Raw genomic sequence first — 25083 nt, forward strand, 5'->3', positions numbered from 1 at the left:
CGATCTGCAGCAGTCAGGGTGGGGGCAGGAGGACTCGATTAGATTTGTGGGGGCTGGGGGGTGGGGCCTGTTAAAGCGGGGGGTGGGAGCTGGGAGTCAGGATGCCTGGGTTCTATTCCCAGCTCTGCCCTGGACTCGCTGCATGGTGCTGGGCGAATCGCTGTTCTGTGCCTCAGTTTCCCCACATGTAAGGAGGGAAATAACCTTGCTGTCATGGGGGTGGAGGCTTTGCTGTGGTTCCCCCATTGGCCGTGTCCCCACAGCACAGAGAAATGAGGTTACCTCCCCCCCGCCTGTCCTCCCTCCCAAAGCTGGGCCAGCCCCTGCCGAGCTGCCTCTCTTCTCAGGGAGAGGGGGTGCCCCCCCCCGACCCCACAGTGAGTCTCCCAGGCCCATTGCCCCTGAGCACGTCCTCCCCCACCCCCGTTCTCATTTCTCGTTCTCTGGCTGCACGGCCCATCGGGCGCCCGAGGGAGCTAATCGGATCTGACAGCTGAGAAATACCACGTTGGCTTTCAGGCCGAGAGTCGGGGAAGAGGGGGGTGCCAGCCGATCTTAAAGGGGCAGACAGGGTACATCTGGCTGCTGCTCACAGTAAAACCCTCCCCCTGCATCGGGGTGTGCTGAGGTAGGCAGGCGTTCGGAGCTGAGCACAGCAAGGCCTCTGCCATTCCTGCTGTCCAGCAGCAAGGAGTTCCACAGGCCACAGTGAGGCCCCATCCCTGTGGGGGCCCTGCACTAGGCTGGTAGCACTACGGTCCCAGAGTCCTATGGGAGGAGGCACCAATCCAAGGGAAATGGGTATTAGCTGCTCTGCCCAGCACCAGCGCCACTTCCCTGGCGCCTGTCTCACCCCCGAGCAGCAGGGAGTAGAATCCAGGAGTCTGAGCTACTCTGAGGTGCCCAAACCTGCCTGCTCTGCTCCCCAGGGGCCCTGCCAGGGGCCAGGTTTGGCAGGGGGTCGGGAGTGAGGGGTGCCGGCAGAGCTGGGGGGCAGGGCTGGGCTGGCGGGGGCTGCAGGTCGGGAGTGAGGGGCCCTGGCAGGGCTGGGGGGCAGGGCTGGGCTGGCAGGGAAAGAGGGTTGGGAGTGAGGGGCACTGGCAGAGCTGGGGGGCAGAGCTGGGCTGGCAGGGGCTGCAGGTCGGGAGTGAGGGGCACTGGCAGAGCTGGGGGGCAGGGCTGGGCTGGCAGGGGCTGCAGGTTGGGAGTGAGGGGCACTGGCAGGGCTGGGGGGCAGGGCTGGGCTGGCAGGGGAAGAGGGTTGGGAGTGAGGGGCACTGGCAGAGCTGGGGGGCAGGGCTGGGCTGGCAGGGGAAGAGGGTTGGGAGTGAGGGGCACTGGCAGAGCTGGGGGGCAGGGCTGGGGGGCAGGGGCTGCAGGTCGGGAGTGAGGGGCACTGGCAGAGCTGGGGGGCAGGGCTGGGCTGGCAGGGGCTGCAGGTCGGGAGTGAGGGGCCCTGGCAGAGCTGGGGGGGGGCAGGGCTGGGGGGCAGGTGCTGCAGGTCGGGAGTGAGGGGCACTGGCAGAGCTGGGGGGCAGGGCTGGGCTGGCAGGGGCTGCAGGTCGGGAGTGAGGGGCCCTGGCAGAGCTGGGGGGCAGGGCTGGGCTGGTGGGGGCTGCAGGTCGGGAGTGAGGGGCCCTGGCAGAGCTGGGGGGGCAGGGCTGGGCTGGCAGGGGCTGCAGGTCGGGAGTGAGGGGCCCTGGCAGGGCTGGGGGGCAGGGCTGGGCTGGCGGGGGCTGCAGGTCGGGAGTGAGGGGCCCTGGCAGGGCTGGGGGGCAGGGCTGGGCTGGCGGGGGCTGCAGGTCGGGAGTGAGGGGCACTGGCAGAGCTGGGGGGGGATTAAATAACTTTGCCATTTATCCAGCTGGCCACTAGGTGTCGCCGCTGCTCGGCGCTGAGGGGCCCTATGTTGAGGGTGGGGGGTTACTGGGGGGCTCCAGGGCTCTGAGCTAGTTTCCCCCCCACCCCATGGGCCGCTGGCACCGTCAGCCAGGAGCTGGGAGCTGGGACAGGCCCTGCCCTTGGCCACCGACCTTTCCCCAAGTTGGCTGGGAGCGTGTGTGTGTGGTGGGGGGGGGTCCCCAGCTCTGGCCTCCCACGCCTGGCACCTGGCCAGGGCATGAACCAGCAACTGGCGGGGCCTTGGGCGCTGGCCCAGAGTGCGAAGCTCCCCAGGGCAGGGGAGGGGAGGACCCCCAGCCCCCCCCATCACTGAGTTTCTCTGAGACCAGCCTTGGTGTGAACCAGCCAGTGCCCCTGGGGGGGGGAGGAGCTGGGAGCCAGGCCTGTGGCAGGGAGCTGGGTCCGTGGGTCCCTGCGCCCAGACTCCCTGAGTCACCCACCAAGCGTGAACACCCCCCACTCCCGCCCCGCAGCCCCCCCACTCTGCCGGTGCCCCCCGCTCCCGCCCTGCAGCCCTCCCGCCCTGCTGGTGCCCCCCGCTCCCGCCCCGCAGCCCCCCCACTCTGCCAGTGCCCCCCACTCCCGCCCCGCAGCCCCCCCGCCCTGCCGGTGCCCCCCGCTCCCGCCCCGCAGCCCCCCCACTCTGCCGGTGCCCCCCGCTCCCGCCCTGCAGCCCTCCCGCCCTGCTGGTGCCCTCCGCTCCCGCCCCGCAGCCCTCCCGCCCCGCAGCCCCCCCTCCCGCCCTGCTGGTGCCCCCCACTCCCGCCCCGCAGCCCCCCCGCCCTGCCGGTGCCCCCCCCTCCCGCCCCGCCCTGCCGGTGTCCCCCGCTCCCGCCCCGCAGCCCCCCTGCCCTGCCGGTGCCCCCCGCTCCCGCCCTGCAGCCCCCCCGCCCTGCCGGTGCCCCCCGCGCCCTCCCCACAGCCTCTGCCCCCCTGCCTTGTCCCCCCAGCCCTGCCCCCCAGCCCTGCCGGTGCCCCCTCGCTCCCGCCCCGCAGCCCCCCCAGCCCTGCCCCCCTGCCCTGCCGGTGCCCCTCACTCCCAGCCTGCTTCCCGCACAGGCTGGCTGGGCAATACTCCAGCCTGCAGGCGGCTGCGGTTGGCTGGGGGCAGAGGGAGCTGCGCCTTGGTGGGGTGGGGAGGTTAGGGAGGTGCCTGGCCTTTCCCGGTGCTGCCCAGCCCTGGAGTGGTGCCAGGCGGGGGCTGGTTAACTGGGCAGCTGCCTGTTCTGTTTGTTCCCTCTGGGGCACCTGGCAGTGGCCGGAGGCCGGACGTGGGGCCAGATGGACCTTGGGCCTGATCCAGCTCGGCTGTTCTGATGTGCTGGCTCCCGCCAGGGGCTGCTCTCAGCACCCTGTTTTACTGGTGGGGAAACTGAGGCAGGCAGCGAGGGCAGGTCAGGCCTCCACATCGCAGAGCTAGGGGGACTGAACCCAGGTGTCCGAGCTCCTCAGCCCTTGCCCCCCTCGTCTCTCCCATCCCTGGTGCCCACAGGGTCCCTGCTTTACCCCCCCCCCCACGCCCCATGTGCTGGCTGAGAGCAGGAGTTAAGCAGATAATGCGCCAGGGCTATTTATAGCCGTGCATTCCCTGGCATGTGTGGACGTGCAGAGCGCCGGAAAGGGGAGAGCGGGGGGGCTGGTTCAGCCGAGGCCGCTGGTCTGTGCCGCAGCCGGGCCTGGCTGTGAGGGGCCGAGCTCAGTGGGGGGGTGGGTGGCAGGCAGCTTTGAGGGAGAGGGGAGCGGGAGAAGCCAAGGGTAGCCCCAAGCTCTGCCCCTCCCCTGCCCAGGGGGCTCTCTGGGCTCAGCTCCCCCAGATGCTGCCCCTGGAGGCTGGGACGGGGCTGGGGAGACTTTGGAGCAGCCTCATCCCATGGGGGGCGGCTGGCGTCCTTGGGGGGGCCCAGGGAGCCCCGGCCCCGAGACGTCCCCGGTGCTGAGCGCAGGTGGGCTAAGCTGTCCCCGGGGTGTCCTGCAGCCTCCCCCCACCCCCGGGCCCCGCTCTGACTCAGCCCCAGCATCGCCCTGGCTCCGGCAGCGAACACGGGCCCAGTGACGCCAACAGGAAGGAAAAGGCAGTCAGGTTCTGCCAACCGCAGTGACGCGGGTGGGGGGAGCCCGCTGCACACTCCCCCCCACAGCTGCCAGGAAAGGGAAGCCCTCTAGGCTGGATCAGGGAGCTGCTCGGATTGGGGGACCCCCCTCCTGCAGGGGGCCCCCCAGTTCCGCTCCCCCCTTTGCAGAGGTGACCCCAAGTCTCCTGCAGGCTCCACCTGGCCGGAGGGTTTGTTTATTGTAGGGTTGCTGGCCCAGGGAGGTTCTGGCATGTGACTGGTGCCAAGCAGAGGTGAGACCTGGCCCTGCTGGCTGCCGGGGCTCCTGGGTTCATGCTGCAGGAGCTTGAGGGGCCGCTGCAGTGAGCTGCCCCCCGTGCCTGCCCCCCAAGTTACAGCCCCCCCAGCCTTGCCCAGCAGGAGCCCCCCAGGCATTGTGGGTAAGGCAGCCACCGGCACTAAAAGCAGATTTGGGAAACCTGCCTTGCTCGTTCCTCCCAGGTTAATTTCCAGACCCATGGGGGGGAGGGCCCTGCCCCCCCGCTCTGCCGAGGCCTGGCTGGGAGCGGGACCTGCTGCCCTGGCTCCATGGGGGGTGGAGGCGCAGGCTCGGGGAGCAGCCAATCACGGCAGTGCGGCCCCCTGGCAGAGCCCCCCAGCGAGCGCTCAGCAGCAGCACCCCGACCGCGGCCCCCGGTGTCCTGCCCCCGTCCCTGGCCAGCTGCTCCCAGGTGCCCGCGCCGCCTGCCCTTTGCCTGATCTGATCGGGGCTGACGTGGGCAGGGGGCCCCCGGCCACGTGCACTTGTCAGGCCGCCCGATAAAGGTCACGGGGGGGAGGCTCTTTGCTGCTTCGGGCCCCACAGCTCGATGAGCCAGGCCCCCCTCGAATGGCTGGGCAGGCGCGGCATCACCTGGTAGCCAAGGGGTGAAACCGCTGGAGGAGCCCAGCCTAGGAAGGGGGGATGGGGCAGGACACCGGGGTTCTCACCCCAGCTCTGTCTGCTCCGGGCTCCCAGCTCCAAGGAGGGGCTCCACCCCAGCCTGCCCAGCACTGACATGCGGCCACCTCTGGGGGGGCCAGCGGGAGGGAAGGAGCCGCCCAGCCCCCCACCTGCAGAGGGCTCCCAGCAGCCCAGGGCCGCCTGGGGGTGTCGCCTGTGTCCAGCTCTGGCTTCTGGGGACTTGGAAATGGGGACCCCTGGATGGCATGTCCCGCCCCACCCATCTCGCTGGGGGCAGGTGCTGGCGGACCCACGGGGAGAGCCCCTGCTGCTGGCGGAAAGGCACGGGAGGAGGCCTGGTGTTGCATGGCAGGGAGCAGGCAGGCCCCTAGCATTGGCATGGCTGGGTGGGGACCCTGTGCACTGCTTGAGGTGGGGGAGGGGCCGTGGCTCACTGGGGGGGGCGTCCCTCAGAGCCCAGTGTCACTGTCCCAGGTCCATACCTCGCTCCCCAAGGCCTTGGTCCCCGATGGGGGGAGTCGTGCCCAGGGGGGTGGCACCAGGGAGCCATGTGTGCGCTGGGCCACAGGAATAGAGTATGGATGGGGGACTGGCACCAAGAGCTGGATGGATTATAGGAGGGGACACCGGGGAGGAGGCTGGCACTAGGGGTTGGTCAGGCTACAGGAAGGAGCACCAGGCTGGCAGTGGGGCTGTTCGGGCTGTGGGAGGGGGCGCCGGGCTGGCGCCGGGCCGGTCGGGCTGCGGGAGGGGGCGCCGGGCTGGCGCCGGGCCGGTCGGGCCGCGGGAGGGGGTGCCGGGCTGGCACCGGGCCGGTCGGGCCGCGGGAGGGGGCGCCGGGCTGGCACCGGGCTGGCACCGGGCCGGTCGGGCCGCGGGAGGGGGCGCCGGGCTGGCACCGGGCCGGTCGGGCCGCGGGAGGGGGCGCCGGGCTGGCACCGGGCCGGTCGGGCCGCGGGAGGGGGCGCCGGGCTGGCCCCGGGCCGGTCGGGCCGCGGGAGGGGGCGCCGGGCTGGCCCCGGGCCGGTCGGGCCGCGGGAGGGGGCGCCGGGCTGGCCCCGGGCCGGTCGGGCCGCGGGAGGGGGCGCCGGGCTGGCCCCGGGCCGGTCGGGCCGCGGGAGGCAGGTTTGTCATGTCCACAGCCCTTCAGCTTCCACTTTCTGCCGCAGTGGATGAAAAATCGATGGCGCAAATTGATTCACTCGTGGCGGCGCCGGAGCCTCCTGCTGGAGCCGTTAATCACCGGCCCGGGGGGGGGGGGCTTCCCACACTGCTGGGTCCCCCGGGGGCGAGCGAATGTACTGGGAGACTGTTCCTCTGGCCCTGCCGCTGGGGGCTGCTTCCCCGCAGTGGGGGGGGGGGGGGCCCAGCCTCGGCAACAGCTCCCAGCCCCTGGGGGAGGCTGCTGCAGGCAGAGCCCCAGGCCGGCCCCCCCAGGGACAGACAGAGCCTGGGGCTGGGCCCATGGGCTGTGGGTCAGGAGTGAAGGGCACCCAGCCCCGAGCAGGGTGTGACCTGCCAAGTGGGGGGGGGCGGAGGCAGCAGGGCAGGCCCCCCCCAGAAGGGCGGGCGGTGCTAAGCCAGCAGACATGTCTGTGACTGTGCACACGCGTGTGCATGGACGGGTGCTGGTGTGTGTTCACCGGTGTGTACGTTGCTGCGTGGGGGGGTGCGTGCAAGGCTTTGTGTGCACACGCCTGGGACTGCTCGCACACGCGTGTGTACGCACGGGCGGCTGGGCGGCGCGGCACCTTCCTCCCCGTTGAGTTTCTCCAGGCTGCTGTCCGTGTCATGGGACCGTCCCCTCCACCGCCAGTCTCTCCGCGCCTTCCCCTGCCTGCTGCTGCGCTGGGGGCTCCGGCACCCCGGCCCCCGCCCTGGCGCAGCCTGTCCTCCTTTGCCCTCGCCTTACATAAGCCCACACGTGGCCCGCCACGGCCGCCTCCCCGCGCAGGGCCATCACCGGCTGCACCCAGATTTCATCTGACAGGGAGCGTTTTCCACACGGCTGGGCTTCTGCCGGGAACCGGAGCCGCGGGAGCCGGGGCGGGGGGACCCCGCGTGACCCTGGCGAGCGTGGCCCCGGCCAGCCTGTGTGGAGGGAGCGTGGGTGGGCACCGCCACGGGAGCGGGGGGAGGGAGGCGACGGCGCTTCGGGGAGCATCACGGAGCTGGCGGGGGAGCCCAGGGGCTGCGGGCGTTGCCAATCTCCCGGCTCGTTTCTTTCCAAGGGAGGCGTTGAGAGCAGCCGCTGCCCAGACGGGAGCTGGGTCTATCCGGAGCTCCGTGCCCAGGGCCCCGCCAGCTTTGTCTGAACGGAGCCAGGCTGGGTTTGGGGATCCTTCCTACCCTGAGAAATGGCAGCTGCCCACCCCGGGAGCCCCAGCAGATGGGAAGTGCATGGCCAGTGGGATGACGGCGGGTGGGGCGGGGTGTTCACTTTGCTGCAACTGGCACCGTTGGCATCTGATGCCTTCTTCCTGGCTGCACCCGGGCCCTTCAACTGGTCTGGGCCCCTCACCCCCAATCTGGGCCCTGCTGGGGCCCCTCACTCCCGGCCCACAGCCCCCTGCTGTCCAGCCCTGGGCTCCCCCCTCCAGCCTTGCTGCTGTCCCTCAGTCCTGCGCCTGCCCTGAGGCCCCCGGGGCAGCTTGCGGTGCAGGGGGCTGGCGGAGGCAGCTGTGTGCCGGGTCCCAGGACATGCCCCCCCATGGGCGGAGGGGGCAGGGAGGCGGGATGCCCGGCCTGGCTTGGGCTGGCCCCGGCCCGGCATGTTCGCGCCTGGTCCCGCTGCAGCTGCCTGTGGATCCGTCCCAGCTGGCGGAGACGCCTTTGGCCTCCAGATGGAGCCAGGCCCAGGCGTGGGCGAGTCCAGGCCAAACCCACTGGGCTGGAGCCAGGTGAGTCCCTGTGCCCACTGCTGGCCCTGGCTGGCCTCCCTGGCAGGCTCTGTGCCCGCCCCATGCCACATGGCTGGCGCCCCTGGGCTTCGCCGCTGGGGAGGCGTGGGGGGCGCCTGCCCACAGCCTCGTCCAGGAGCCAACCCCCAGCACCGGGCCTGCCCGGGGTCCGTGTGGCACGTGGCCTGGATTCCCCGGGGTGGGCGAGGGGCAGGCCCGGCTCTCCCAGGCCAGGTCTGCCCTGAGAGCGGTGTAGGATGGGGGAGCGGGGGCTGGCTCAGGAGCTGCCTCACATCTGGCAGTGATCTGGGACATTCCTGCAGTCTGAGCACATGCGGGTGCGCAGTGTGGGGGCAGCTCGCTGCACAGGGCGGGAAGGGGGGGGCCTTGCCTAGACAATAGGGATCCCCCCGCTGTCTCCCCACCCCCGCCTTGTGAGCCCAGGTGTGTGGGGGGGCGCTGGTAGTGGGAAGAGCCCCATGGGCCCCTTGCGCCTTGGCTCCTCATGCTCTGGCCTGCACCGATGCGGACTCCATCCCCTGCCGTGGGGAAACTGAGGCAGGGAGAGCCGGGTGCCCAAAGGCAAGCAGGGAGTCAGGGTGCTACTCCACCTTGTGTCCACGAGTGTGCGGCAGCGCCGGGGCCACGCTCCACGCAGCCTGGCACACTTGTCCCATGCCGCATTGCCCGGCACCGTGCCCCCAGGGAGCCTCCCCCACAGCAGGAGCCGTGACCCAGGGACTCTGGCGCTCACAGACCGGGTTGGCCCTGCTGGCCTGGGGAGCCCGGCGGGACATGGCAGGGGCCCTTATGCATGGGCATGAGCCCAGGGGTGGGCGTGCACACGCGTGTGCATGCGTTTGCGTGTGAGCAGGCACACCTAGACACACACACACACGTGCACGTGCATAGTTTTATTTCTGGGGCTGCTGGTGCCTTTTTCATCTCAGTTGGAGTAAGCCACCTCCCCCGAGGCGCCACCTTTTCTTGCCGTCTCGCTGGCCAGGCAGGGTGGGGGATTGAACTGTTAGAGAAAACACTAGGCAGGCCCCCGGGTTCTGCTGCAAGCCTGTCCTCGCTGGCTCTGCGCTGTGCCTCAGTTTCCCCACTCTGTGTAAAGGCTACTGCGATCCCGGCCTGCAGGGCATGGGGTGTTGCTGATGTCTCCGCGACATGCTGGGGTTCAGGGTCCCTGAGGGGGCAGGGGGGAGCATCAGCAGCTGTTGCTGGTTGTGTGGCCTCATACCTGAATGGCCGGGTTCGAGTTCCGATGGCCTTAGGTGTGAGTGGGAGGCCTGGAAAGGGTGGGGAGGTTGCCGGGGGGTGGGCAGAGGCTGGGGCCAGGGCCCGGCTCCAGGCTGCCAGATGCCTGGACCCCTTGGGCAGGTTGAAAGGTTTCATCTGAAGGAATTGATCAATCTGTCACTAGCCCTGCCCGGGAGGGGGACGGGCGGGTTGAGTGAGCTAGCTGGGCGCCGGCCCCAGTGCATCCGGAGTAGTCGAGGGCGGACAGCAAGTTCCCAGAGCCCCCCGGCAAGGCCAGGCCAGTGTCTCTGGGGGCCGTGGGCGGGGGAGGTGGAGTGCAAACCGTCCCGGAGACTCCCCCTGGATGCTCAGCAACCCGGGGGGGAGGGAGGAAGAGATATTGGTTGGATGCGGAGCCGGCACCCGAATGGGGCACGGGGCCTGCAGCCCTCACTCCCAGGAGTGGGCCTGTGAGCGAAGGCCGTAAGATCACGCCCTGGTGCTGTCTGCGCACCCCTGGCTGCTCTGGGGAGGTGGGCCTGGGGCAGAGGGAGGGAGGTTGTTGCTGGCAGCTGGGTCCCAGTCTTGGTGAGACCAGGGACCTCTCCCTGCCCCGTGAGCGGCACCGTAGTGCGCAGAACTGCCATGTCCCCTCCTTCCCCTGGCTCGGTAGGAAGGTCGCCCCCCCATGTCCCATGCTGCGGGTGTGTCCCGAAGGTAGAGCCCCCACTGCAGCTCTTTTCATGTCGTGTGCATGTGTGTGTGTAGGGCGAATGGGGGGGGTGTCCATCGTAAATCTGGGAAATGCAGCTACCTCTGGGGTGGAATGTGGCTGCTGCATAACAGCCGTGTGGTGCTGGCTTCAGGCCTAGCGGGAGGCAGCAGAACCGGCCAGGGGAGTTGAGGGAGAGGACTGGTCTGAGCCAGGGCCAACGCCCTGACTCGTGCACGGGGCCGGGGAGCTGCCGTGGTGTCGCACGGCTGGGCCTTTGCTATTAGGGCTCATCTGATGAGATCAGTGGCCTGGCCCCCCTGCACCGGGCAATTTCCAAACCCAGGCAGGCTTCTTTGGCCTTTGCCCCCCAAGTGGGACAAGCGAGAGGTGGGGCAGCCATAAGCCGGGGAGCTGAGCTTCGCCCCTGCAGTATCTGGGCATGTTACAATTGTCCTGTCCCCCTCACCTCTGGCCTGGGGGGCTCCCAGCACAGTGGCAGCCCATAAATCAGGGCCTGCTCCTCGAAGCCCTCCTCCTCCCCTGCTCAGAAGCGTTTTCAATCCCTCGCCAGCCATTAACATCCGAGACCAACAGTGCGCCTGATGCTCCACCCCAGGGGGCGCAGCTGGCCCTTGGCAGCCCTGGGACAGGGTGGGGGGGCTCCCCGACAGAGCAGCTGGCTCTGGAGCCAGCCTGGCAGGAGGCTCTTTGCAGCCCAGACCCACCCCCTCCCGTGTCTCTTTGCAGTAGGTCTGGGCCCAGCTGCCTGCATTCTTGTCTTCTTTCCCCTTTCCTAGTGAAACCGAATTCCCAAGACATGGGGCGTCAGACTGAGTGAGCCCCCGGTCCTGGAGTGGGGTCCGACAGCAGGCAGGAGTGTGCTGCAGGCCGAGAGAGACTGCTCGGTGTGGTGCGTCTCGCTCAGCTCCATCCCGGCTGTGGGTCTTTGCTGGGAGCTGTGTGTGGCGAGTGAGGCCCAGGCCGTGCAAAACGGTGGCAGGGTCAGGGCCAGGGGCAGTAACCAGACTGGATGCTTTGTGATCACTTGCCCAACTCCTCCGCTGGCTGGTTACTGAGCGTTCGGGCACCCGGCTCGGAAAATCCCAGCACAACGAATTGTACAAAATTGCCCTTTGGCTGAGAAGGACCCGCCTGTCTGTCCTTCTGTCTGCCTGTCTGTCCGTCCTTCTGTCTGCCTGTCTGTCTTTCTTTCTGGCCATTGATCATCTACTTGTTTGCCTGGCTGTCTGATTCCCTACACACCATAGGATTTTCTCTGGGATTTCCTGCTGTCGTCGCTGCTCAGGCTTCTCCCAAACTAGCGGCTGCTGGCTCCCGCCCACAACCCCCCCAAGGGGAAACTGAGGCAGGGGACGAGACTTGCCCATGGGCACGCAGCGCATCAGAGGCGGAGCTGAGGGTGGACCCCAGGAGTCCTGCTTGCCTGCCCCGCCCCCTCCAGCCCCCTGGCCTGGCCCCACCCCACACCAGGCGGGCGCCCTGTCTCTTTAAGAGTCTCCCCCCCCCCATACACACACACACACACACACACGCTCCCAGCGCTGGATACTTCAAAGGGCTACTCTAGCGCCTTCGCCCCGCCTCCCAGCGCGCCATTGGCCGGCTGGGGCCAGGGGGCGTGGCCCGCCCACCGCCCTCCCCCGCCCCGTGTAAAGTTTCCCAGAGCACATGACCGGCCATGGCCGCCGCCGCCGAGCGCTGAGCGCGCGCCTGGCCCCGCGCAACGTTCCATCGCCCCGGGCCCAGGTACCGCGCGGGGGGCTGCGCGGGGCGGGGCGGGGCGAGCAGGGGGCCCCGTGGGGCGGGGCGGGGCAGGGGGCGAAGGGGGCTCGTGGGGTTGTGCCAGGCTGGGGGTGCGGGGCAGGAGTGGAGGGTGCTGGGGTGCCCCCCCCGCCGGCAGTGCCCGTTGCAAGCCCACGGCTCTCGTGCACCCCGGGGGAGCCTGTGTCGGGGTGCGGGGTCCCCCCCGGCCCTGGGGGGTGCGGGGTCCCCCCCGGCCTTGGGGGGTGCGGCTCAGGAGGCCGCCCCCGCCCTGGGGGACACTTGGGTGTCGGTGCTCTGGGCTGGAACAGCTGTGCGGGCCGCTGGGGGGCCGAGCCTGGTCCGGACCCAGCTGTCACCGGGTCCGCCCCGGGGCAGCTTCCCGGCCCGGCTGCGTTGCGCGGGGAGCCCCTGCTGCCTACGCCCCGCTCGGCCGGCGTCATCCCCACGAGAGGACCGGATCTTTTCCGGGGAATCCCCGGGGCTCCCGGCCGGGCGCGGCCAGCGCCTTCGCACGCCACCTCGGCTCCTTGCCCGGCTGGCGCTTCCCCCGCTGGGCTTCGCTGCGCCGGGCGGGGGCCGCCTGTCTTGGAAAGTTTCGAAAGACGCTCGGTTCGTGTGTCACTGTGCCCGGCCCGGGGCGTCTGCAGGGCGGGGAGCCGGGGCCCCTGGCCCGCTCCCCTCCCGCCACCCACGGGGGTCCTGCCCACGGGGCTGGCGAAGGTGGGTGGGGTCTGTCTGGGGGTGTGGGTCTGGACTGGGAGGTGCGGGGAACAGGGCTGCAGGAAGATCTCTACTGTGGCCAGTCCCCAGAGCGCCCTGTGGGACGCTGCCTGTGGCTTGGCTGTCGCTGTCCCACGGTTGTGCGGTGACACCCGTTTGGCTGTGCTCTGGCGGGCGTGGGTGACGTGCTCGGAGCTGCCCAGCTGTGTGGAGATCTCAGCTGAGACTGGGGGGCCCGTGCTGGGTGCCCCGTTTAGCTTGACCCTCGCCGTGAGCCTCTGCGGGATGCGCTCAGAGCTGCGTGGCTTAGACCAGTTTGAAAGCCCTTGGCAGTGGGATGAGCTGGTCTGGACCCTCCCGGCCTCTACCCGCCGAGTCTCTGCTCCCCAGCCTGACACCGGCGAGCTGATAACTACGTTCCCGCTGGTGGGCGGCGCGGTGCCTGTGCCCGGCTACTGCAGTCTGGGGGGTGGCGGTTCCTTGGCACGGCTCGCGGCTGACCCAGTGTGGAGGAGGTGACCCTCGGAGGAGGAAGTCCTCTCTCAGCAGACACCACTCGCTGATGCAACTTCACGCCCGACACCCTCCCCCAGTTCCCACGCACAGTGTGGGGGTGTTAAACGGAGGGGGGGTGTCTGGTCAGTGTTGGGGTTGGGGGGAGTCCTTCTTAGCCCTTCTTAGCAGGGTCCTGACCAGCCTGGCATGTTGCTGAGAACAGCAGATGGGTCCCAGCAGTGCCTGGAGGCGTGAGCGGGGGGCTGTCCCAGTCAATCCTGGGACCTGCGGACGGCCACAGTTCGTCTTGCACAGAGCACCGGACTCCCTGGCCTGACCCTGCGTGCCGCTCCTCAAGCTGCAGGGACGAATGGATCTGAGTGGGCATCCCGCACGTGAGACCTCTCCTTGGACAAGGATCTCAATGAGCTTTCCACCAAGCCCAGTATGAGCTCTGCTGTATTGAGGGGAAACTGAGGCGGCGGGGGGGGGGGGAGGGAATTCCCTTAAGTCCCACAAGTCCCACGGTGCTGGAAATAGAACCAGGAGTCCTGGCCACTAGGCCGTGGTCCTTCCCATGGATTCCTTCCCATGTGGGGGGTGCTGCTGTCCTTCCGTTGGACTGTGTGGGAGAGTGGCTGGTATTTCTTGGACTCCTGGTGCGAGGGAGCAGAGCCCCCCCTCTGCCCTGTCTCTGTGTGTTCTCTATGAGCCCACAATGCCCAGGCGCTGGTGAGTTGCAGGTCTTGGCTCCTAGGTTTGCATTGTGGCCCAGCGGGCTGGTCCGCGACACCGCTGTGGCTCAGATTAATAAATCATCCGCCTCTGGGTGGATGCTTTTGCGGTGCCTCAGGGTGGGGCTGAACGCGTTGGGATTGCCCCAGTATGTAATCGACACTGAAGCAGTTAATGTCCACGTCAGTGTCGTCACTAGGGGTACGTCTAGATTAGGCTACCAGACATAGGAAAATGAAGCGGCGATTTAAATAATCGCGGCTTCATTTACATTTACATGGCTGCCGCGCTGAGCCGACAAACAGCTGATCAGCTGTTTGTCGGCTCAGCGCGATAGTCTGGACGCGCGGGTGTCGACATCAAAGGTATTTGTTGACCACCCAGGAAAACCTCATCCCAGGAGGCATAGCTGGGTGGTCGACAAATACCTTTGATGTCGACACCCGCGCGTCCAGACTATCGCGCTGAGCCGACAAACAGCTGATCAGCTGTTTGTCGGCACAGCGCGGCAGCCATGTAAATGTAAATGAAGCCGCGATCGTTTAAATCGCCGCTTCATTTTCCTATGTCTGGTAGCCTAATCTACATGCCTCTGGCGACAGAGGCATGTAGTCTAGACGTACCCTAAGTTCCAGAGTCAACGGCCAGCGAGGCCCAAGAGAGGCGTGGGCCTCAGAGCAGTTGGCAGACGTTAGTCCCCCAGGCACCAGCTAGCCCATGTTCTGCTCATTGTCTGTCCCTGGCTCCTGGCCAGCTGCTGCCTGGCAGGACTCTCCCGTGCAGGGCGATCCTGGAGCTGGGAATGGCACAGTGCCTCGTTCCTGACTCTGGCTCTGTGGGGCCGCCCCTCCTGCTAGCCGCCCTTCCTGCGCCTGGTACTCGCCCTCCCTGGAGGGACGTCTGGGCAAATGGCGGTCTGGCCTCTTTCCTCTGTACGCGGGAGGGCATGTCCGTGTGCTGCTGGCGCTGTGTTCTGCCCCAGAAGTGGTTGTGCTCCGGGTGGAGGTGGGGAGAGGAGGACTCCCCTCTGGGTGGGGGTGGAGGAGGCGAGAGAGGTGTAATTGCAGTTCATTTGGGGCTGGAGAGAGAACCCTACTTGTCCCAGCCCAGCTGGCTCTGCTGTGGGTACCCCTGTGGGCTGGGGCAGAAGTGGCGAGGCTGGGCATGGTGCGTGTGGAGTCCTCGGGTCTGGTTTCTCAGCAGCGGTTTCATGGGGAAGATGGTGAGCTGCTAGGGGAACTGGCTGGCCCCTCCTGCCTGCCGAGTCCTGACGCCCCCCCAGTGCCCCACTGGGATGCCTTAGCCCCAGGGGGTTGAGCGTGAGGGGCACCAGCTGTGATTGAGTAACCGTGGGGCTGCTGACAGTTTCTGTGGCTACCTGTGGGGTGTGTCTGGATAAGCTCACGGTTGGGGGCTACCTGTTCACACGGCTACACTCGGGTGCGGGGCCTGGCCAGCGCAGGGGCCAAGCCCCTCTTACTAGGCCACGGGGTGCACCCGGTTCCACCTGCCAACGAAGTGACCCCCACATAGCCCTCCGGGGGGGATAGTACTAGCCTGGGTTAGGACTGGAGACCTGTGGATTCCTATGGGGGCCGGTTGGCGCGGGTAGGGGAGGTCCCTCCCCGTGCCCTCTGCCTTGCAGGGGGGGCTGTTCTAGGAGGACCCCTCTGAAAGCGGCTGGTGAGTGCCCCCTCCCCACTTGTGGCTGGTTGTCCCAGGTTTGCTGGCGGGCGCCTGGGGGAGGGGGCGCGCTTCTTACCATGCCAGGACCTGCTGTGGCACCTTCCCCGTCCAAGGTCCTGGCTGGTGGCGATGGGGGGGGGGGGCAGGGGCGGATCGGGACCAGCGTCCCTCCCACACCCTGGGCCTGGCACGTGTGCTGCTGCAGGCGGAAATGAAACCCTGTGGCAGTCCTGGCTTGTGCCCGGTGGGTGCCAGCAGGAAGCATCTTGGTGTCGGAGCGTGGGGGGGGGCATCTTTCACCTCTGTCCGGCAAAGAGCCTGTGGCCTCTGTCTCCTCTTTCCTGGGAACTGGGGCCCTTTTGGCCGGGTTGGGGCCTCAGTTTCCCTCCGCACCGGAGCTGGCTCCTCGCGGCTCAGGGAGCCGGGGGTGGTGGCATGCTGGGGAGAAGGGTTTTCTTGGCAAAACACCCCCTGTGTGTGAGTCGGACGGGGAGCCTCAGCCAGCGCCCTGTGGGCGACGCCACCCCTGCCTGGCACCCGGCTCGCGCGGCGGCGTGGGCAGCTCTAGGTGTGTGTCTGTCTGCGAGGGGCCGTCCGGCAGCGTCCATCTGTGCAGGTTCCACAGGCTCTGGCTGCGTGCCTTGATGAACCAGCCTGTAAGCCCGCTCCCCCATGTCGCAGGGTCGGGACCCTGCTGCCCTGGGACCGGGTGGCATCGGGGGTGAGTGGGCGCTGGGATGGGGGCGAGAAGACTGCTGTCTTTGGGGGTGCTGGCCCCCTGTGCTGTGCACGGGCAGTGACCGGGGCTTGGTTCAAACTCGCGCCGTTAATCCCTCGCTTGGAGAGGATTTCAGAGATAAGGCCGTTAAGCCCCCTCAGAGCTGGGGCTCCTGCCCCTCCACCATGTGCCCAAACCTTTGGGGTGAGCACCCTGCCCTCTCTCATAGGAGCGGCTCCTCCCCACTCTACAGAGGGGTGAGTGGGGCAGCGGAGAGCCATTAGGTGGCCATTTGGGAAAGATTCCAGTGCCACCCAGCTGATTAGCACCGTGCCCACAGCCGCAGCCTGTGTGTCTGTTGGTGGTGCGCATGCCTCCGTGCACATAACAAAACTTATTCTGCACCTGGATGGGAAACGTTAGAGGGAACCAGCCCTCAGTGGCAGAGGTGAGAATGGGGTCCCTCTTGCCTGGCGTGCGCTGTCCTGTCTGCGGCAGCAGCTGGCTTTGCGGGGCTGGTGTGCCCTGCCCACGGCGGGCTCTGCCCCACACCTGGCAGGCCTAGGGCTGGCCACAGCTGTTGGTTCCTGGAATCTGCCTTCTTCCTCAGCGGGGCCAGGCCTCTCCAGTCCCACCGAGCTCTAGTACTGGGGAGTTCCACGGGATAACCTGGTAGCCTGTCGGTTTCATGAGTGTCCCGTTCCCCGGAGCGGCGGTGCCCGTGCGTCCCCCGACCGTCTGGGGGCTCCGCCTGCTCCTCCATGTTCTCCCCTCGGCCCTGGGGCTCTGTTTGGCGCCGGCGCCGGGCTGGCGAGCCGATGCCCAGGTCAGGACTGGCCAGGGTCCCCAGCCCTGGACGGGGCCCGGCTGGAGCCGTGTGGTGCTGCCTTCCCCTGGGCTGCAATGCTGGCGTCTCCAGACCCCGGCTGGCTCGGTTCCACGCTATTTATAACCAGGAGGCGGCTCAGTTGCTATGTTGCTGTTCTCTTCCCATCTGCCCCCCCTGCCGCCGCCCTCTCAGCCAACAGGTCAGGGGCCCTGCCGCATTCTCCCCGCTCCCTTTCCGGCCTGACTGCCATCCCTGGGCAAGGGCAGGTGGGCAGCTAGGACTCCCAGGGTTCCCTCCTGGCTCTGGGGAAGTGGGGACTAGTGGGTAGAGCGGAGGCCTCTGGGGTCCTCTCCTGGCTCTGGGGCTGGGGGAATGGGGACTAGTGGGTAGAGCACAGAGCATTGCCAAGTCCCTTTCCATGCTCACGTGTTGTGGGGTTTGCCGAAGGCTTTGAGTGGAGGTGCGGGGCATTTTGGTGCCAGGCCGTGCCTGAGATGCTTGCTGCTGACCCTGAGCTGGGCGTCTCCTCCCGTAACTCTCTGCCCGTGCAGAGCAGGGGTGGCTACACCCCCTTGGGTTGGCCAAGATGCTCTGCCCAGACCTGTCCGCCTGTGTGGACTGGCTAGCAGCGGGCACGGTGCCCCGCCTCTGCCCAGCCGACTGGCGTTGCCCTGGGAGGAGGTGTGGCTGCCCCAGGAGAGGGCTGAAGTCCTGACGCTGCCCAGCCGCTGCGCCTGCCCCGGGGTGGGAGCCCGCTGATGATGACAAATGTGCTGATTAAAGAAAATGGGTTAATCTCTCCCGCGGCAGGAGGTACTTAGTGCGGGGGTGGGGGAATAAATAAACATGGTTTAACCCCTTGCGTGGAGCTGGGCTGGGACAGGGGAGCACCAGGCTTGGCCGCAGGCGGGCTGGGTCACTCGGGGCAAGTCACTGACTTGTTCCGTGCCTCAGTTCCCCCCCCCCTCCCGTTTGCAATGGGCTCCTGGCTGGGGAGCTCTCTGGCTCGAGGCTCTTGCAGGGGCTGGCGTGACAGGTGCTGGGTTAGCAGACCCAGGCAGGCCTGGTAGCCCCCGGAGCCGATAGGTGGCTGTGGCTGTGGCTGGATTGGTTTGCTCTGTTGATGCTCAGCTGTGGCCCCTGCCCTGTCCCTCCCGGACAGCTGGCTCCTGTTAGGGCTGGGCAGGCGAGGCCGGGGCTGCGTCCGCATCCGAGAATCCCGACTCCCACCTCACTTGGCCCCTACCCCTCACCGTGCCTTGGCCCCCAGTGCCACAGGGCTGGGACGGGCGCTGCCCGGCTGGCTGAATGGGGAGGGGGCTGTGTGTCCGGTGTCTGTGGCGGGGACAGTAGCTTTCAGGGCTGTGCTTTTGCCATCTGCCAGCCAGCCTGGTGTGGGTGCCCTCATGTGGGTGCTGGGGGAGGGAGGCATTTGAGAGACGGAGCCTGGGCCGGCTGTTGGTGGGGAGATGAGGGCACAATGTGGGGAAACTTGGGTGGGTGCTGGGGGGGTCTGTTCCCAGCTCTGCCTCGCCCTCCCCTTGGGACCAGCGGCTGCCCCCAAGTGTCTACAGCCACGTGGGTGCGTGAGGGGCGTGGTTGGGCGGGGGGGGACTCACGACTCCTGCCCCCCCGCGGGCTGCGGGTCTCTGACACGGTCATCAAGGCGGAACCAGGCCTACGGGGGCGCTTGCTGGGGGAGGGGGAGGGTGGTGCAGGCCGAGAGGCAGAGGGTGGGCACATGGGCCAAACCCACCCTGGGTGGCCCGGCCTCCAGGCACCATGCCCCAGGAAGGGGCCCTGGCCGGGTTTTTAGGGGAGGGGCCGTTTCCATGTTAAAATGGCACCTCGGGAGTCTGGGCTGGTGATACCAAAGGCTGGGTGAGGGCTGGTCTCGCCCCCCCCCCAGCTCTCTGGTGCCCCTCGCTCCCGACCCGCAGCCCCCTGCTCTCCCCAGGGCCTGCAGCCAAGGCCGGAGCTCCGCTGTTTGCAGCCTGGCTAGCTCCGGCTGGGCCCCCGCACCGCTGAGCGCGTTTAATCCCTACCAGCGGCTGTAGCGGGGGGTGGGGGCAGCACCTGTTGCTGGAGAAGAATGGGGCGCAGGGCGGGGGTGGGGGGAGGGAGAGGCGCGTTCCTGGCGGTAACCGGAGCCGGGGACAGGTGGAATTTCATTTTGCAGTTTCTACCCCAGCCGGCGGGGGGGGAGGGGAGCCCTGGGTCCACGCCCGGCAGCTCCGGCCTGCGGGAGCCCGTGGGGGAAGGGAGCAGCCCCCGCAGCCCAGTCGCTGCCCGCCCGCCGGACCCCGCACTCCTCCAGTGGGCGATGCCCCGCCCTGCCGGCAGCTGCCGGGGGATCAGCGTCTGCTGGCGTTGGGGGCAGGCGGCTGGATTCCGGTCCTGGCAGTGCCGTGGGGGCGGGGCTGCGGCGTCTAGCGCCGGGCACTTTCTGGGGCCCATCCCGCCCGCCCTCCCCCACTGGGTACTAGGGGCCGGGCCGCCAGCGTGATTCATCCCCGTCGGACGTCAGAGATGTGTGGGTGACTCAGAGCCTGGAGGCTGCTCTGGGTACTGCCCCCCCCCCCCATAGGCAGGATGTGCCCCCTGGCAGCCTCCAGCCTGGCGCGCGGCTCCGGGTGCGACGGCCCCCAGGACTGGATGGCTCCCAGCTGCTGCTGTGAGCCCAGGTCGGCGGGTGCCCGTGCTCGGCCGGCCCTGGCTGGCGGCCCCTCCCCGTGCGTGAGAGGCTGGCACAGCCGCCTTGCCACCAGCAGGAGGAAGCCGCAGGCAACGACCGCACCTCAGATTCGCGGGGTGCTTCCTGTGCTGGGGGGGGTCCCATGGCAACAGAGCGGTGAACAGCTGGGCCGGGGGGGGGGCCCAAGCGCTTCCTTGGCTCCATGCCCTGAGGTGCCCAGCCCCGGTGCCCAGCGGCTGCTTTCGTTGCTCTGCCTCTGCCGCGGGGGCCGAGCCGAGAGCAGCAAAGGGGAAGCTGCGGTCGCAGGCGTGACGGGAAGTGCATGGTCAGGGCTTCGCCCGTGGCCCCAGAGCCTCCAGGATTCGCAGCTGCCGCCCCGGTCGCCGAGCGCGGGCCTGGCCCGGTGCATGAACGCACCCCACCCTGGCTCCAGGTTAGGCCCGCGGGGCGGGGGGTATGGCTTCCCGTCACATGGGGCTGCCTTCCTGCTGGGCGGCGGGTGCCCGCCGGGCGTGTCTCGCATCCGGCTGACGGTCCCTTCTGCCAGCGTGGAGCACGCTCCATCCGTGCCCGGGCAGGGTGCGGGTGCAGCAGTGACAGGCAGACTGTGGTCTCCATCCCGGGGCGGTCGCGTGGGTGCCCGCGAGGGGGTCTCAGATCTGAGACTTGGCCTGGGGGTAGGACACCAGGCTGCAAGCCAGGACTCTGGCTTTCTTCCCGTCTCGCATTCAGGGCTGTGACCTGGGGTCCCCCCTCAGTGACTCCGGTGCCAGGCAGGTCGACGTCCCTGCAAGGTCCTGCCCCACCCCTGAACATCTGGGCCAGTGGTGTGCAGGGTTGGCATGTTCTGTGCCTCTCCATGGGGCAGAGGGCGGGGCTGCAGTGGTCAGGCTTGGGGTATTTCTGACCCCAGATCTCAAGAGCGACGAGGGGGTGTCGGGCACTTGCTGTGCCCATCCAGGCTGCGGGGATGTTGTTGGGATGGGCGGTGCGGGCACTGGGGGGTTGCTCTGGGGTATCTGGGTTCTGCACCCTCCTGGGGCCATAAAACTCCCTTAAGCCGTGCCAGCTGGGTGGAGTCGAGCTGAGTTGATCGGCCCTGGGCAGCCTGCAGCGAAGGGTTAACGTCCCTGCCAGGAGATCTGTGGCCCTCCCTCTTTGCTCTTGCTCAGTTTTTGGCCTCCGCTTCCTGTGGCAGGGAGTTCCGGGAATCCGTGTCCCTCTGTGTGCAGGTGCCAGGTGCGGGGACTTCCCTCCTTGGGGAGTGGGTGAGGTGTGTGTGTGGGGGGGTCCCACCTGCAAATCTGGCTCTACCTTCCTGCTCATGCAGTGATGCCACAGTCCTGCCTGGCCCTGCCCCGCCCCAGTGGGGAGTCTGGGGGGGAGCTAGGGGCAGCTGGAGACATGGGTACATGATCCCAGTGCCTTCTGCACTGTGCAAACGGAACCTCTTCCCCAGTTGGCGCCGAGCAGCACGTGGGTGGGAGGGGGAGGGGGTTGTTACAAACTCCTCTAGAAACAGAATCCCCCCTTGGCCTGGACCCGACTGCCCCTCTCCCCTCCAGCATCTGCTCACCATTGGGGGCCAGAGGAGCCACTGGCTTGTCCTGTCTGAAAGCCGCCCTCCTCTCCCCCCTCCCTGCCCCGGGGTGTCCCCCTGGCTCCCAGCCTGGCAGATGCCCCTCCCCACAGCCCTCTGCTGCAGCAGCCTGGCTCGGGCGCCAGGGTCTCTCCGTTCCTGTGGGCACAGATCTCTCCCTGGCTGCCCCCGTCTGTCCTGCCAGGACCAGAGGCAGGAAGCTGGGGCCAGGCCGCTGCGGGGGTGGGGCGTGCGTGTATGCATGCCCCTTGGTGCGGGGGTGCCCTCCTGCCACGCCCCGAGCCTGCCTCTGCAGCACCTCGGGAGCAGAGACCGAGGGGCCTGGGCTGGGGGGTTTCTCAGGCCTGGGACTTGGCTGCAGCTCCTGGCACCCGGCTCTGGATTCCAGGAAGCAGTTGGTTCCAGCCAGGCCCTGCTGTGGGACTGGAGCAAAAGTCTCCGGCCCGCTCCAGCGGGGGACAGACTAGCCCCCCCACCCCAGCCCAGAACAGCTGCAAGCTCCCCGCCCCCAGCCCATGGCTCTCAGGGAGCATGGTCCAGTGGTCGCAGCAGGGAGCTGGCCCAGGCATTGGTTGTAGGGAGCCAGGACTCCTGGGGTCTGTCACTGACATGCTGGGCAACTGGCTGGCTGGAGCCTGGGGGGGGCCTTGGCAGGCCCTGTGCAGAGGGCGTGAGCCGCGTGGAGGGGCCGGGCTGTGGCTGAGCCTGGCACGGTGCCCAGCAGTACTTGGCACCAGAAAATATAAACAGCCCCACCCCTGCCCAGCCCTGTGCGCCGGGGGGCCTCGGAAACGCCAGCAGCCGAGTGCCCAGGACCTGGGCAAAGAGATGCATGAGCTGCCAGGCCTGCCCCGCGGAACTCTGTGCCCACCGTGGGGCAGCGGGTCACAGCTGGGGGACTCGGGGGCAGAATTCCCTGTCAGCCGGGGGCTCGTGCAGCCGCCCAGGAGAGTTAGCAGGGGTCTGTTCCTGCCGGGTGCGCGTCCCCTGGGTGCACACAGACAAGTGTGTTGTGCACGTGGAGGGAAGCGACGAGGAGGGCTCAGGGCTGGGGGCGCCCACAAGAAGGGCCTGTGCCCTGCTGCCTGCACCCTCCCCATGGGCGCAGGCGTGAGGTTGGCGCTGAGATGGGGCAGCTGGTGCCAGCCAGCCCGAGGCTGGGGCTGGGCCGCAGGTCTGTGCGTGGGGCCCCTCCCTGCTCAATCAGGCTGGCAGCGCTGGGCGTTTGTCCCTTGGCACCGGGACCAAAGGGCTCCGGGGACTGGAGGTGGGGCAGGCTGGCAGCCAGCAGCAGACCCAGGTGTTTTGGTTCCATCCCTCCCCCCGTGCCTCTGTTCAGCGCTGGCTGGGGCAGCCTGGCCTGTGGGCACTGACCAGCCTTGGGGGGGGGAAACCTATCTCTTCCCTACCTCCTTGTGCCCACATTCTGCCACCAGGGATCCCCCCCCAATCCTCCTGGCACCCCAGTTCCAGCTCCTGGGCCAGGCCAGTCCTGGGGTACCCGTGTTCCCATCTGGAGATACGGATAGTTCTTGTTCACCTGGTGCTTTGCCGCAGGGAAACTGAGGCACGGGGACGGGATGGGCTGGCCCTGGGAGCCAGGGCTGGAAGCTAGGTGTCCTGTGGCTGCCCCTGGGCACTGCGTCCGGCTGGGGTCCTGCAGCTCCTGAGCCCTTGCCCGGGGTGTCTGGTACCCCGTTGCTAACCAGCCCCCTTTTGTCCCGGCTTCCCTTGCAGCTGCAGCACCGAGGCGAGCGAGGAGCCGCTGAGAGGACGCCACACGCCTGCAGTGGACCCTGTCTGCCGGCGCCAGCAGCCGCGGAGCCCCCGTGGAAGGGGTGCGGAGGTCTGCCCTGGTTCCTGGGCCCCGGTGGGCACTGATCTAGCCCCGGGAGGCAGCAAGGCCCTGTCCCCGGGCTGGCCCCATGGCGCGGCTGCTCGTGCTGTGAGCCACCGCAGGGGCCCACATGTGACTCCCCCCAGGACTGTGCACCCGCAGCGTCGGAGGGACCCCGCGCCATGGCCAGCAACAGTAGCTCCTGCCCCACGCCGGGAGGCGGGCACCTCAACGGGTACCCGGTGCCCCACTACGCCTTCTTCTTCCCGCACATGATTGGGGGCCTCTCGCCACCGGGCGCGCTGGGGGGCATGCAGCACCAGCTGCCTGTGAGTGGATACAGCACCCCCTCGCCAGCCAGTGAGTACCATGCCCGCGGTATGCCCTGTCCTTCCACCCTGTCTAGGACCCTGTAGTGAGCAGCCCGGGTGGGTCAACGCCGGGCACAGCTGCCCTGAGGCGCTTGAAGCTGCCAGCGTGTTGATGCTCGTTTGCAAAAGCCAGCCCTGCATAACCCCATGGGACCTTGGGGCTGCAGAGGGCAGTGCTGTGGGGCACCGGCTGGAGGGAGGTCGGCCAGCCCTGCATAACCCCATGGGACCTTGGGGCTGCAGAGGGCAGTGCTGTGGGGCACCGGCTGGAGGGAGGTCGGCCAGCCCTGCATAACCCCATGGGACCTTGGGGCTGCAGAGGGCAGTGCTTTGGGGCACCGGCTGGAGGGAGGTCGGCCAGCCCTGCATAACCCCATGGGACCTTGGGGCTGCAGAGGGCAGTGCTGTGGGGCACCGGCTGGAGGGAGGTCGGATGCTTGGGAGCCAGGACTCCTGGGTTCTGTTCCCAGCTCTGGGAGGGGTGGTCAGAGCAGGGGTGGTGGGCTCTGCTGGCCACATGCCATGTGTCGAGGGCACGTTCCTGCCCCGCCCCCCCCGTGCCTCAGTTTCCCCATTTGCCGATGGGTGTGGAGCTGGCTTGGGAGCTGCCGGGAGGAGGGGCTGTGGGACTTGCTGTCCCCTTGTTCTGGCCCCTTTGAGGGAGGGGAAGTCGCTGCCTTCAGCACCAGGAAGTGCTGCTTGGCCTGGCTCCAGCAGGAGCTGGGGACCAGCTTGTTTATACCCCAGGCTCCTCCCCTTCCCCCGCCGTCCCTCCCCCCCCTTCCAGCCCTTGAAGGGTTAAAGGGGACAGTGGGGTTACCCCCAGCTGTGATGTCAGGTCCCTGCCAGCCAATCGGGGCTCAGAGCAGTGTAGTAGGAAAGGACAAGCACAGGATCTCTGCAGGCATCCTGGTGCCCCATGGCTGGTGATTGGCTGGGTGGTGCTGCCCCCTCCCCCCATCTGGGGAGGAGCTGGGGGCCAGCTACCTGCCCCAGCCACTCCAGGGCTGTGGGTGCTGGTGGGGGGGAGGGGGACCTTTGGGGAGGTGGGGGAGTGTCTGGCTCCTCATGGTCCATTGCTGCCCAAACCCTGCCCCCATTATTCCCTCCTGTCCCCTATGGGCCCTGAATCCAAGCCCAGCTCCAGTCTGCCCCCCACCCCCTTCCTGGGTGGCACGGGGGGCACGGCCCAGAGCCTGCTGAGAAGTGGGGCGATACCAGCGGTGGGGGGGGAGCCGGTTACCCCCACTTGCTCTTGCGGCATTTCATGCACCTCCCTTTGGAGCAGTTGGTACTGGCCACGGTTACAGACAGGGCCTGGGGAGGGGGAGTCTAGATCTCTGGGGTGGGGAGGGCCTGGGTTGGCTTCATGGAACCAGGGCACAGGAGGGGGTCAGGGGTGGCCCTGGGTCGGCTCCGTGGGGCTGGGGCGCTTGGTTTGGTCTCTGCTAAGGGCTGGGGCGGGGGGCCAGGACCACGTGACTCAGCAGCCCAGGACTGGGCCTGCCTGGGGAGGGTTTATAAACAGCCTGGGCGGCAGGAACCAAAGGACCAACAAACCTCTCCTCTTCCTGCGCATGCTGCCCGGGGGCTGGCTCCCAGCCTAGGCCCAGACGAGGGACTGGCAGGTCCCGTGGGAGTCCTCGCCCTGGCTGGCTGTGGCTTGCAAGGTGGGGAAACCGAGGCACGGGAAGTAGGAAAGGACTCGCACAGGATCTCTGCAGGCATCCCGGTGCCCCATGGCCGGTGTGCACCTTCCATGACTTGCTCCTGCAGGAGGCTGGGCCAAGGAGCTGCTGGTCTGTGCGCAGGCTGCTCGTGGGTTTGGCATGTGC

General features: G+C 68.1%; 1 protein-coding gene across 3 annotated transcripts in view; it reads left to right on the forward strand.

The window, feature by feature from the left end:
• RARA (retinoic acid receptor alpha) overlaps nt 1-25083 on the forward strand; it is a 64707-nt gene that overhangs the window by 2886 nt on the left and 36738 nt on the right. The window contains exons 1-2 of one of the 3 annotated variants that reach the window (XM_075911573.2): nt 11423-11544; nt 22778-23237. In XM_075911573.2, the coding sequence (XP_075767688.1) occupies nt 23060-23237 (178 nt within the window). In that variant the 5' untranslated portion in view covers nt 11423-11544; nt 22778-23059. Of the gene's footprint in view, nt 1-11422; nt 11545-19852; nt 19874-22777; nt 23238-25083 lie in introns of those variants that run through there. The other 2 variants (XM_075911575.2, XM_075911574.2) reach the window with 2 other exon arrangements.

The sequence above is a fragment of the Pelodiscus sinensis genome, chromosome 29 (assembly GCF_052426305.1).
Source record: "Pelodiscus sinensis isolate ZL-2025 chromosome 29, ASM5242630v1, whole genome shotgun sequence".
Classification (NCBI taxonomy): Eukaryota; Metazoa; Chordata; order Testudines; family Trionychidae; genus Pelodiscus; species Pelodiscus sinensis.